This window comes from Sus scrofa, chromosome 4 (assembly GCF_054392235.1).
Source record: "Sus scrofa isolate SSC_HxYL_T2T_F1_AM1 chromosome 4, Sscrofa_HxYL_maternal_Yorkshire_Landrace_v2.0, whole genome shotgun sequence".
Taxonomy (NCBI): Eukaryota; Metazoa; Chordata; class Mammalia; order Artiodactyla; family Suidae; genus Sus; species Sus scrofa.
Window position 1 is genome coordinate 98,136,313 of NC_139386.1, and position 11,030 is coordinate 98,147,342.

The following is an 11,030-nucleotide window of genomic DNA, read 5'->3' on the forward strand; positions in this document are numbered from 1 at the left end:
TGGCTCAGCAGAAACGAATCTGACTTGTAACCCTGAGGATGCAAGTTGGATTCCTGGCCTCGCTCAGTGAGTTAAGGATCCGGCATTGCCGTGAGCTGTGGTCTAGGTCACAGATGCACCTCGGATCTGGCGTTGCTATGGCTATGGCATAGGCCAGCAGCTATAGTTCCAATTCGACCCTGAGCCTAGGAACTCCCATGTGCCACGGATGCAGCCCTGAAAAGACAAAAAATAAAAATAAAAAATAAAAATTAACAATTGTTTAATTGTGAGGAGTTGTAGGTTAGCATAAATATGTATGTTTGATTGCATGATGCATGCATGAGAGAGTGCACTCATGCATGCATGCCTGTGTATATGTGTGTGTGTGTGTGTGTGTGTGAACGCCACGCTGTGACTAGGGAGTGTGGTAGAGGGCATGATTGGATACATGGAGACATCTGGTCTATCCCCACGAAGTTCAAGTTCTTTAAGAACAGGGCCAGTTGCCTCTTCCTCCTCTATTTCCTGCCTCCCCAACCCCCTTCTCTGGAAAGCCCAGGATGAGGCTTTTCCCACAAGCCTCTCAGGCCAACAGGGACCAGCTGGGGTCACTTCTTTCTCTCTCCTGATCCGCAGGCTCACTGGCGGGGTTACAGACAGCGGAAGATTTACCTGGAACGGTTGCAGTATTTAAAAGCAAACACAAATGCAGTGATCAAGGTAACTATCGTGATTTGGGTGGGCTCCTGTCTCCCTTGAAGGACCTTCGGAGAACAGTTTTTAGTCCTGTCACCTCCTGTGACTTCTAGAGATGGCCAGATTGGCCTCGGTCTGGGGGCGGGCCCTGAGCTTAGAGCTCTGAGACCTGTGTCTGTGCCCCCAGATCCAGGCTTGGGCCCGGATGTGGGCGGCTCGGAGACGATACAGGAAGCGTCTGGGTTACTTCCAGAAGAATGTGAGTGTCATCCCGCTCCCCTGTCCCCATACCCAGCCTTTATCCATGAGACAAGTGCACAGGCAACCAGCCACCCTTTTCCCATCTGTATTCATGGCAGGTTAACTCCATTGTGAAGATCCAGGCCTTTTTCCGAGCCAGGAAAGCCCGGGATGACTACAGAACATTAGGTAAACTGCCTGGTTTGCCTTCTCTGTCTGTGCAGGCGTCTGTCTATGTGAGTCTCATGGCTTTCAACAATTAGCAAGCAGAACGTCACACGAGCCCACAGCTCACCAACCAGGGCCTTGGAGAAGTTGTCTGGCCCTCTTGAGCCTTTTTCTCTCACCAACAGCTGCTGTCCTCGACCTTCAGCCTGACTTAGGACACAGTGGGTGGAGGAGGGAGGAGATGTGCTCCTGGCTCTGCAGATCCGCTGTTTAATGGGAGAGATAGGAATCCCCCAGAGCCAGGCGGGTCTAGATATCCCTCCTGGGGCCACACAGCAGGTAGGGGGAGGAAGGTGGAATGAAAGGCCCTCTGCCCCACCCCGTAGCCTCATCATAGGAACAGCCCCTCTGACCAAGTTCTGTCTGTACCTCTGTACCAGGCTTAGATTATCTTCCTGTTGCTACCACAAAAGCAAAAAAAGAAAAGGATCTTTCTCCCCTCTCTCAAGTTCCAGCCTTCTCCCACCTTGTCCTCTTCCCTGACCCATGACTCTTCCGCCCTCTGTAGCCCAGCCCGAGAGAAGCCTGGTGAGGTGCCTGGCATCCTTTCCGCAGTGTTGGGGAACTTGAGCATTTGAGGGAGCTCCGTCTTCCTGCGCCATGGTTCCCAGTAGTTGGTTATGCATCTACAGCCTTAAAGAGGTCTTTCTAGGCCACTCTGGGCTCCTGTTCTTAAAGTCCAGAAGCCCAGCCTTGGAGAGCCCCCTCCTTTTGGTGAAGTGGATGAGTGGTCTGCTTCCAGGTTTGCCTCCAGCCTTCGGGTTCCCAAAGAAGTAGTCTCTTTTCCTTCCTGGGCCTAAGGCTGCACTCCTGAGCTTCAAGGTTGTTTTCTTGTTTTTTGTTTTTGGGGTTTTTTTTGTTTGTTTTGTTTTGTTTTTTGCTTTTTAGGGCCACACCCATGGCATATGGAATTCCCAGGCTAGGGGTCAAATTGGAGCTGCAGCCACCAGCCTACGTCACGGCCACAGCAATGCCAGATCTGAGCCATGTCTGTGACCTACACCACAGCTCATGGCAATGCTGGATCCTTAACCCACTGAGCAAGGTCAGGGATCGAACCTGCATCCTCATGGATCCTAGTCAGATTCGTTTCCGCTCAGCCACAACGGGAACTCCCCAAATACCCATTTCAAAGGAGACTCAAGGAGAATCCATCCAGCTCTGACCTCCCTATATTATAAAACCCATTGAACATTCCATCTATCTACTCCCCTACACTCCAGGCAGAGTGTGTGGTATGAGGGTCAGGCAGGGCTGAGTGGAGGCTGATCGGTGGAACTGAACTTGGGATGAAGGATGAGTGAGCTGGCCCAGCAGGAGTGGGAGTGAATCAGAACAGGGGGGCGTAAAGGGATCACCAGAGGATGCTAGGGCTCTGACTTTGATGTGGGATAGGCCCAGGTTGGGGGTGCATTCAGGCAGGGGCAGGACAGCTCTCATGTCCTACCTGGTTATAAGACAAGGAGCTCAGGAACAGGACTGGCTGTAAGGCTGCCCATTGCCCTCCAATTATAGGCAGAACTGGTTAGAAAAGTGTTGCGTTTGGGGACCTGCTAGCCTCAGCAGAATGGACACTGAGGGTGGGATTACTGGGAAAGGAGACTAGCACAGAAGCCTCTGGTGAGGGCCTGTCTAATCCCAGTGCCTCTTCCCTTCTCGCCAGTCCACGCGCCCCATCCCCCTCTCAGCGTCGTGCGCAGATTTGCCCACCTCCTGAATCAAAGCCAACAGGACTTCTTGGCTGAGGCAGAGCTGCTAAAGCTCCAGGAAGAGGTGGTCAGGAAGATCCGGTCCAATCAGCAGCTGGAGCAGGACCTCAACCTCATGGACATCAAGATTGGCCTGCTGGTAAAGAATCGGATCACCCTGCAGGTGAGGGGCCCATCGGTCCACCCTTCCCCCAAATCGAGTTGCCTCTGGAGAGGTGATGCTGGCCATTCTCTGGCTGCTAATCAGATATTTTTTAAATGCCTGGATTTTATCACCTGGCCCAGGTCCTTGTTCCAGGGGTCTTCTGCCCTTCCAGTAATTTGTTGGGGGCACGTGATACCATAGAAGGAGCACTGGACATAAAATTGGAATGCCTGGCTCTGCTGACTCCTAGCGATGAGACCGTAGGCTGGTTATTTAACCTCTAGGTCGGTTTCCTCATTATTAAAGTGGGAATAATGAGAGTGCCCACCTCACCAGGCCAAGTGTAAAAGCAGATATGAAGGCTCCTTAAACTGTAAATTACCACACAAATATGCAGTGATGGGGTGGAATGATATGGCGATAGCTCCTTCTCAAATTTGTACAACAGCCTAATAGGAAATAATAGCTGAAACGAAGCGTCTGCCAGCCCAGCCCTCTTTGGGGACTCCAGATGGAGCCTCAGGAAAGCAGGAGGCCCTTCCTCACCCTAGAACCGTCTATCTCCCTTGGCTCATGCCTTAAATACCTTGAACAGCAGAAAGCCCTGGCGCTTCCAGGCACTGATTCTAGACCATATGTTCTGTGCTCTGTGCTGGCCTCGCTCCCCCGCCCCTGCAGGAGGTGGTCTCCCACTGCAAGAAGCTGACCAAGAAGAATAAGGAACAGCTGTCAGATATGATGGTCCTGGACAAGCAGAAGGGATTAAAGTCTCTGAGCAAAGAGAAACGGCAGAAACTAGAAGCTTACCAGCACCTCTTCTACCTGCTCCAGGTGAGCAGGGGACTTTGGAAGGAGATGTCACCACCATCTCCTGAGGGTCTGAGACCTTGAGGCCTTCATGTCTGAACCTTTGCCTGCAAATAAGGTGTCCTTTCCCACAATCCTAATGCCTTGTCCCCAGGGAAAGAGACCGCCTCCTTTCATTTGTCTGGAATGTTTCCAGGACACGGAGAAGTGTGACAGGGCCCTCTCTAATTCCAAGTTCCCATCAGCAAAGCTTTTCGCATCTGATCACTAGTCCTGAGGTCTGTCATCAGCCATTCCTATCTCCCCCAGACTCAACCCATCTACCTGGCCAAGCTGATCTTTCAGATGCCACAGAACAAAACCACCAAGTTCATGGAATCAGTGATTTTCAGTCTCTACAACTATGCCTCCAACCGCCGCGAGGCCTATCTCCTGCTCCAGCTGTTCAAGACAGCACTCCAGGAGGAAATCAAGTAGGTTTTCCAGATGCAGAGGAATGGGAAGAGAATGAGAAGAGAGGCCACTATTGGCTCCTCCACAATGTGGTAGTTTATTGAGGTGTTTTGTTTCGTCTTTTTAGGGCCGCGCCAGTGGCATATGGAGGTTCCCAAGCTAGGGGTCGATCAGAGCTGTAGCTGCTGGCCTACGCCACAGCCACAGCAATGTGAGATCTAAGCTGCGTCTGCAACCTACTCCACAGCTCACAGCAACGCCGGATCCTTAACCCACTGAGCGAGGCCAGGGATCGAACCCGCAACCTCATGGATGCTAGTCGGGTTCATTAACCGCTGAGCCATGATGGGAACTCCAGTTTATTGAGGTTTGAAGGTAGAAATGGAGCCAGAAAGGCCTCTTTTCTCTGCCTCCCCTGGAGGCAAGACCCCTCCTAGGACAGCATGGCAGGTCAACATGGGCTGACATGTTAGCAGAAGGCCCTAGAGATAACAAGACATTCCTTAAGAGGAGAGACTCTAGAGCAGGCTTTGAAGAGCCAAAATCTCCAAGGGAAAGCAATATTCTACACAGAGGCAAGAGACCAGCTTCAATGACCTCTGGATCCACAGGTCAAAGGTGGAGCAGCCCCAGGACATGGTCACAGGCAACCCAACGGTGGTGAGGCTGGTGGTGAGATTCTATCGTAATGGGCGAGGACAGAGCGCCCTGCGGGAGATCCTGGGCAAAGTTATCCAGGACGTGCTGGAGGACAAGATGCTCAGCATCCACACAGACCCTGTCCACCTTTACAAGAGCTGGATCAACCAGACTGAGGCCCAGACAGGGCAGCGCAGGTGAGCAGACAGGTAGAGGGAGAGCTTTCTTTGATCAGCTTGATCTTGGGCCTCACTGGGGAAACTTGAGTGTGATTTGAAGGTGGCATATAAATAAGCATGCTGATTTATGCAAATATGACACCAGCCCTATAGGATGAAATGAGGTAGCCTCTTAGACTCCCTCTGGCAATTAACATGGAACTGATGTAAATGACTCCGGACCTGGTGTGCTTAACACAGACTGAGCACAGATGAATATGCAAATGTGTTTAATAGCTGTGTCAGTGCTTGCAGATGATATGTCAGATTTACCTGGAGTTGAGATGTGGACTCCTTATTGATAGGGGTATAGCTGAATATTCGGATTTATAGATGAACAAGCAAATAAGAGAGTGGGAGAAATAGGTTGGCCTTATAGATTGGAGACATTAACTCAGGTGCAGGGATACTAGGGAAATGGAGCCACTATGGAGAGCTGGCAGTGCTGGTGGCTCCATAGGTGGCATGGGGGTATGTATATAGGTGGGGATGTTGCAAGGCCCCAGCCCAGCCTTCCCCCCACTGCAGCTGCCAAAGACTAGGTGTGGGGCAGCCCTGGTCTCCTCTGGTTCTGCTTAGGATCTTTCCACAGGCTCCAAGTCCTCCTTTCCCTCCACACTCTTCCACCTCCCCATGGCTACTCCATCTTCTTCCTCTCCTCCCCCCCACATCCGGCCAGTCCTCTCTGAATCCTTTCCCTTATTCTGGTCTAATCCCCCTAAGCATGCTGGGCTGCCCTCAGCATATATGAATGAGATCTTGTTGTTAGATGCGTTTAAGGAATAGAGCCTCAGGGAGGGGAGGCCATGGGAGGGGTTCTGGCTGATCCCTTGTCTCTTTCTGCCCACAGCCACCTTCCCTATGATGTCACACCAGAGCAGGCCTTGAGCCACCCTGAGGTCCAGAGACGACTGGACATCTCGCTCCGCAGCCTCCTTGCTATGACCGATAAGTTCCTTGTAGCCATCATCTCATCAGTGGACCAAATTCCGTAAGTGCAACAGCCCCACCCCAGCCTAGGTCCGGAATCTCAAGGGGACCAGGCCATGATGGGGAGAGCAGAACAGTCCCAAAGGGTGGAAGGCAGGAAGGGAAACTGGGCTGGGGCTGCTCGAGGGCTTCCAGGAGATGGGCAGAGAATGCTCGAAGCCCCTGCTAGAGATTTGAGCTGGAGTACAGCTCGCAGGTCTGTGTGGACAGTCAGCACATCGCTGGGCCAGAGAAGGGAACCCCAAGTGATCATGAGGCTATATTATTGAGTGTAAATGGTGGAAACTATAAAACTCTTCAGTCCATAAAGTCAAAAATAAGAAAACTTCAAACCAGTAAAGCACTTTCTTGTCTTCTCCTTTCATAAAATTTAGTTACTAATTATTTTTGGAAAAGCAGACTATTGAAAACATTGACAAGGTTGGCCTCATCTAGATCATCATTCAGCCAGCCCTCCTTTCTGGTGCTCAGGGCAAGGTGAGGGTGCTGGAGGGGAACCCACAAAGCTCACAGCCCAGCTCCCTAGACCTGGAGAACTAGATCAAGGATTTACAATTAGGATTCAGAAAAGATTGTCCTAGGACTAATAAAGGGAAGTGCACAGTGAACTGTAAACTTCTGTCCTGGTACCCTAGGAAATGGAAAGAGCCTTTACATGTATTTAATTAAATTTGTAAGTGGCAGGAGTTCCTATCGTGGCTTAGTGGTTAAAGAACCTGACTGGTATCCATGAGGACGTGGGTCCAATCTCTGGCCTCACTCAGTGGGTTAAGGATCCAGCGTTGCCATGAGCTGTAGTGTCGGTCACAGATGTGGCTCAGATCCCGCGTTGCTGTGGCTGTGGCGTAGGCTGATGGCTACAGCTCCGATGGGACCCTTAGCCTGAGAACCTCCATATGCCATGTTGTAGCCCTTAAAAAAGACAAAAAAGGGAGTTCCCATCGTGGCTCAGTGGTTAACGAATCCGACTAGGAACCATGAGGTTTTGGGTTCGATCCCTGGCCTTGCTCAGTGGGTTAAGGATCCGGCATTGCTGTGAGCTGTGGTATAGGTTGCAGACGAGGCTCGGATCCCACATTGCTGTGGCTGTGGTGCAGGCCGGTGGCTACAGCTCCGATTAGACCCCTAACCTGGGATCCTCCATATGCCGCAGGTGCAGCCCTAGAAAAGGCAAAAAGACAAAAAAAAAAAAAAAAAAAAAATAGGTGGCCCATTCATAATAGGAATAATAATACAGTCTAGCATGTTTGACTAGCACTGTGCCATTACTTTCACAGACAGTAATTTCACTTGATCTTCATAAAAATCTCATGAGATAGGGCAGGAATGAACATTCCCATTTTTCTGGACCAGAAAACAAACTTATAACGGGAACGAAATAGCCTAAGCTGACATCTCTGATTAGTGATAGAGTCAGGACTAGATGCCTCTACTCCAGTTTGTTACTGTCCTCGGCCCCTGCCTCTAGCCCAGACCAGGCCTCTCACAGATGCTCTGTGAAAACAGACAAGATTGGCCACCTCAGGGCCTCCCAGACTGTCCTGGGATGGGGTTCTGGCTGTGGGTATCAGACACCTAAGGTGCGGGCTAAAGGTGCTGCCTTCTGTGGGAAAGGATGGGATGGATATTAGGATCTGGGGTGTTCCCCAGGGGAGACTAAAGGGGGCCAAAGAAGAGGCTCCCAGGCCAGGTTGGAGGCCGAGTGAGAGTTTAATGGGTAACAGGGCCCTGTTCCTAGGTATTGACATAAGGGCAAGAGCGAGAGACAAGGCCCAGAGGTGTTTGGAGGAAGGCAGCAAGGAGCAGGCTGTGGATATTGGGGGGGGGGGAGGTGCTTGAGTTCAGCTCTGGTGCTGCTCAGCCCAGAGAAGAAGCAGGCCCTCAGGTGTGGATGGGCAGGGCCACGGTGCTCCTACCGCTTTGCCCCCAGGTATGGGATGCGCTATGTGGCCAAGGTCCTGAAGACAACTCTGGCAGAGAAGTTCCCTGACGCCACAGAGAGTGAGGTCTATAAGGCAAGTGTTGTCTTCCATCCCCCACCTCTCAAGCTCACCTTTGCCCTGATGGTGCCGGTGAACCCGCATTCTGAGACCAAAGGATAGAATACCCCATGCTGGAGTTCTCGCTGTGGCTCAGTGGCTAACAAATCCAACTAGGAACCATGAGGTTGCAGGTTCAATCCCTGGCCGTGCTTAATGGGTTAAGGATCCGGCATTGCCGTGAGCTGTGGTGTAGATCACAGACTCGACTTGGATCTGGCATTGCTGTGGCTGTGGTGTAGGCCGGCAGCTGCAGCTCCGAGTAGACCCCTAGCCTGGGAACCTCCATATGCCGCCAGTGTGGCCCCAGAAAAGACAAAAAGACAAAAAAAGAAAAGAGAGAGAGAGAAAGAAAACCCCATGCTGTAAAAATCCAAGAAGGAAAATTCTCCATCCTGTCATTTAAGCCTGGCTCACCAGCCGGGTTCAGATGGCAGCTGGAAAGGCATCCGGGGTGTGAGTTAACAGTAGACCAACCTGCACTTGGCAGATCTGGGTTCTACTCCCAGCTGTGGCTCAAGTTCAGGGTGTGACCTTGAGCAAGTTGCTGGCCTACTCTGGCTTTGTTTTCTCTTCTATACAATGATGGGGTTGACCTAGGCAGTCCTTCCAGCCAAGTGAGCTGGAAGAGTGGGGCTGGGGCCGTGGAGGCAGAACCCAGGCACTTCTAGGATCTCCTCTGCCCTCAGGTGGTAGGGAACCTCCTGTACTACCGCTTCCTGAACCCGGCTGTAGTGGCCCCTGATGCCTTCGACATTGTGGCCATGGCAGCAGGTGGCGCCCTGGCCACCCCGCAGCGCCACGCCCTGGGGGCTGTGGCTCAACTCCTGCAGCATGCTGCGGCGGGCAAGGCCTTCTCCGGGGAGAGCCAGCACCTGCGGGTCTTGAATGACTATCTGGAGGAGACGCACCTCAAGTTCAGGTCTTGGGTCCTGGCATCCTATCCCTCCCTGTCCGTCTTTTCTCCTTCTCCCATCTTCTTTCATGTACCACTTTGGCTTACATCCACAAGGAAGAGAGGCATAGAGGTGAAGGGTATAGTTAGTGAGCTGGAGGACAGCTGGTTGGAAAAACTCCCCAGTGGAGAAAAAAGAGGACTATTGAAGGAAGGCTGCTTGAAGGGGACACTGGGAGAGAAGGAAGGGCTGGACAGAGGGGCCGGAGCCCAGACTGGAGAGTCAGGTGGCTTGAGCATCAGTGGACAGGGCCGGAGGAAGGGCTGCTGTATGCGTGGGGGGTGCTGGCCCGCCCCCCTCTCTCACATGCTCTTCCTCTGGAGACAGGAGGTTCATCTGCCGAGCCTGCCAGGTGCCAGAGCCAGAAGAGCGCTTTGCGATGGATGAGTACTCGGACATGGTAGCCGTGGCCAAACCCGTGGTGTACATCACCGTGGGGGAGCTGGTCAACACACACAGGGTGAGGCGCCGCAAGCTGGGGGTGCTGTGTAAGTGGGCGGGGCTTTGGAAGTCCACGAGAGGGTGGGGGGCCCGGCCCTGGAAGGAAGGCCTGGCTCTGACTCTGCATCTCTTTTTCTCCCCTCATCCTGTAGCTGTTGCTGGAACACCAGGACTGGATCGCCCCCGATCACCGTGACCCCCTGCACGAGCTCCTGGAGGACCTCGGGGAGCTGCCCACCATCCCTGACCTCATCGGTGAGTGCCCTCCTGACAGCTGGGCCCAGCGGTAGGGGCTGCGGGGCGGGGCAGAGCCCAGGAACGTGCCCTCTCAAGTTTCTGTTGGCTCTGGGATGTGTGCCAGGAAGCTGGTTACACCCTCTCCCTCCCTCTCCCGCTCTGGCCCTGGGGGGGACCACAGTCGGACTGATGCGGAGAGAGTGGACGGACAGTAGAGGGACCCTGTACTGTCATATACATGGCCAGTTAAATTATGTGAGGTAGACGTGGAGGGATAAGGGCCTGTTTGGGGTCTCGCAAGGTAACTCTGATGTGGGGGGGATTTCAGGAGCTATGGAATGGAAGGAAGCTGGCTTACCGGGGTGGAGGGGCCGGGCGGAGGTGGTGACAGATAAAAGACGGTCAGGAGCTCTAGGCTTGGGGAGGCACAGCCCCACCCTCAGGACACTCAGGCTGGGGCTGCTGGGGAAGCACATCCCCAGTAATGCAGGGGCGAGTGCTGTGGGTAACAGCCCTTCTGCTGGTCCTCCGGGTGCTGCTATGGGGCAGTGCGGGGCAGCTTCCTGGAAGAGGGGCGTGTGGAGCAGCATATTTAGCATCTGTGTATGTGTGTGTTGCTAGTCTCTCTCCTTTCTCATTTGCCTCAGGAGAGAACGTAGCTGCGGATGGGAACGTGGATCTGAGCAAGCTAGAAATGTCCCTGACACTCACCAACAAGTTTGAAGGGCTAGAGACAGACGCTGATGACACCAATGCCCAGAGCCTGCTTTTGAGGTGGGCAAGCAGCCTCAGCCTCCTGAGCCCCCGGGGCCAGTAGGATAGCGACTCTGGAGTGGACATTCCACCTTCTTCCTGGGCTCTCTTATCCTTCAGAAAGTTCTCCTTGGGGGTTCCTGTTGTGGTGCGGCAGAAACAAATCCAACTAGCATCCATGAGGATGCCGGTTCAATCCCTGGCCTTGCTCAGTGGGTTAAGGATCCGGTGTTGTCGTGAGCTGTGGTGTAGGTCACAGATGTGGCTTGGATCCTGAGTTGCTGTGGCTGTGGTGTAGGCCAGCAGCTGCAGCTCCTGCTCAACCCCTAGCCTGGGAACCTCCATACGCTGCAAGTGCAGCCCTAAAGAACAAAAAAAAAAAAAAAAAAAAAAAACCAGAGGAAAGTTCTCCTTGAAGCCTAACTGACTCCTTGCTTCAGTCTCAGCTGTCTTCCTCTGGCAGCCTGTTGTGGCTGAAGGCACAGGGATAGTTAGGA

General features: G+C 52.9%; 1 protein-coding gene across 3 annotated transcripts in view; it reads left to right on the forward strand.

Annotated features, from left to right (window-relative positions):
* IQGAP3 (IQ motif containing GTPase activating protein 3) overlaps positions 1-11,030 on the forward strand; it is a 60,885-nt gene that overhangs the window by 44,365 nt on the left and 5,490 nt on the right. For all 3 annotated transcript variants that reach the window (XM_021089671.2, XM_013996957.3, XM_085022717.1), the window contains exons 20-32: positions 619-702; positions 866-937; positions 1,038-1,107; positions 2,810-3,018; positions 3,679-3,831; positions 4,117-4,280; positions 4,872-5,096; positions 5,968-6,108; positions 8,038-8,122; positions 8,836-9,068; positions 9,430-9,562; positions 9,696-9,798; positions 10,428-10,554. In XM_021089671.2, coding sequence (XP_020945330.1) covers positions 619-702; positions 866-937; positions 1,038-1,107; positions 2,810-3,018; positions 3,679-3,831; positions 4,117-4,280; positions 4,872-5,096; positions 5,968-6,108; positions 8,038-8,122; positions 8,836-9,068; positions 9,430-9,562; positions 9,696-9,798; positions 10,428-10,554 — 1,799 coding nt within the window. The remainder of the gene's footprint in view (positions 1-618; positions 703-865; positions 938-1,037; positions 1,108-2,809; positions 3,019-3,678; positions 3,832-4,116; positions 4,281-4,871; positions 5,097-5,967; positions 6,109-8,037; positions 8,123-8,835; positions 9,069-9,429; positions 9,563-9,695; positions 9,799-10,427; positions 10,555-11,030) is intronic.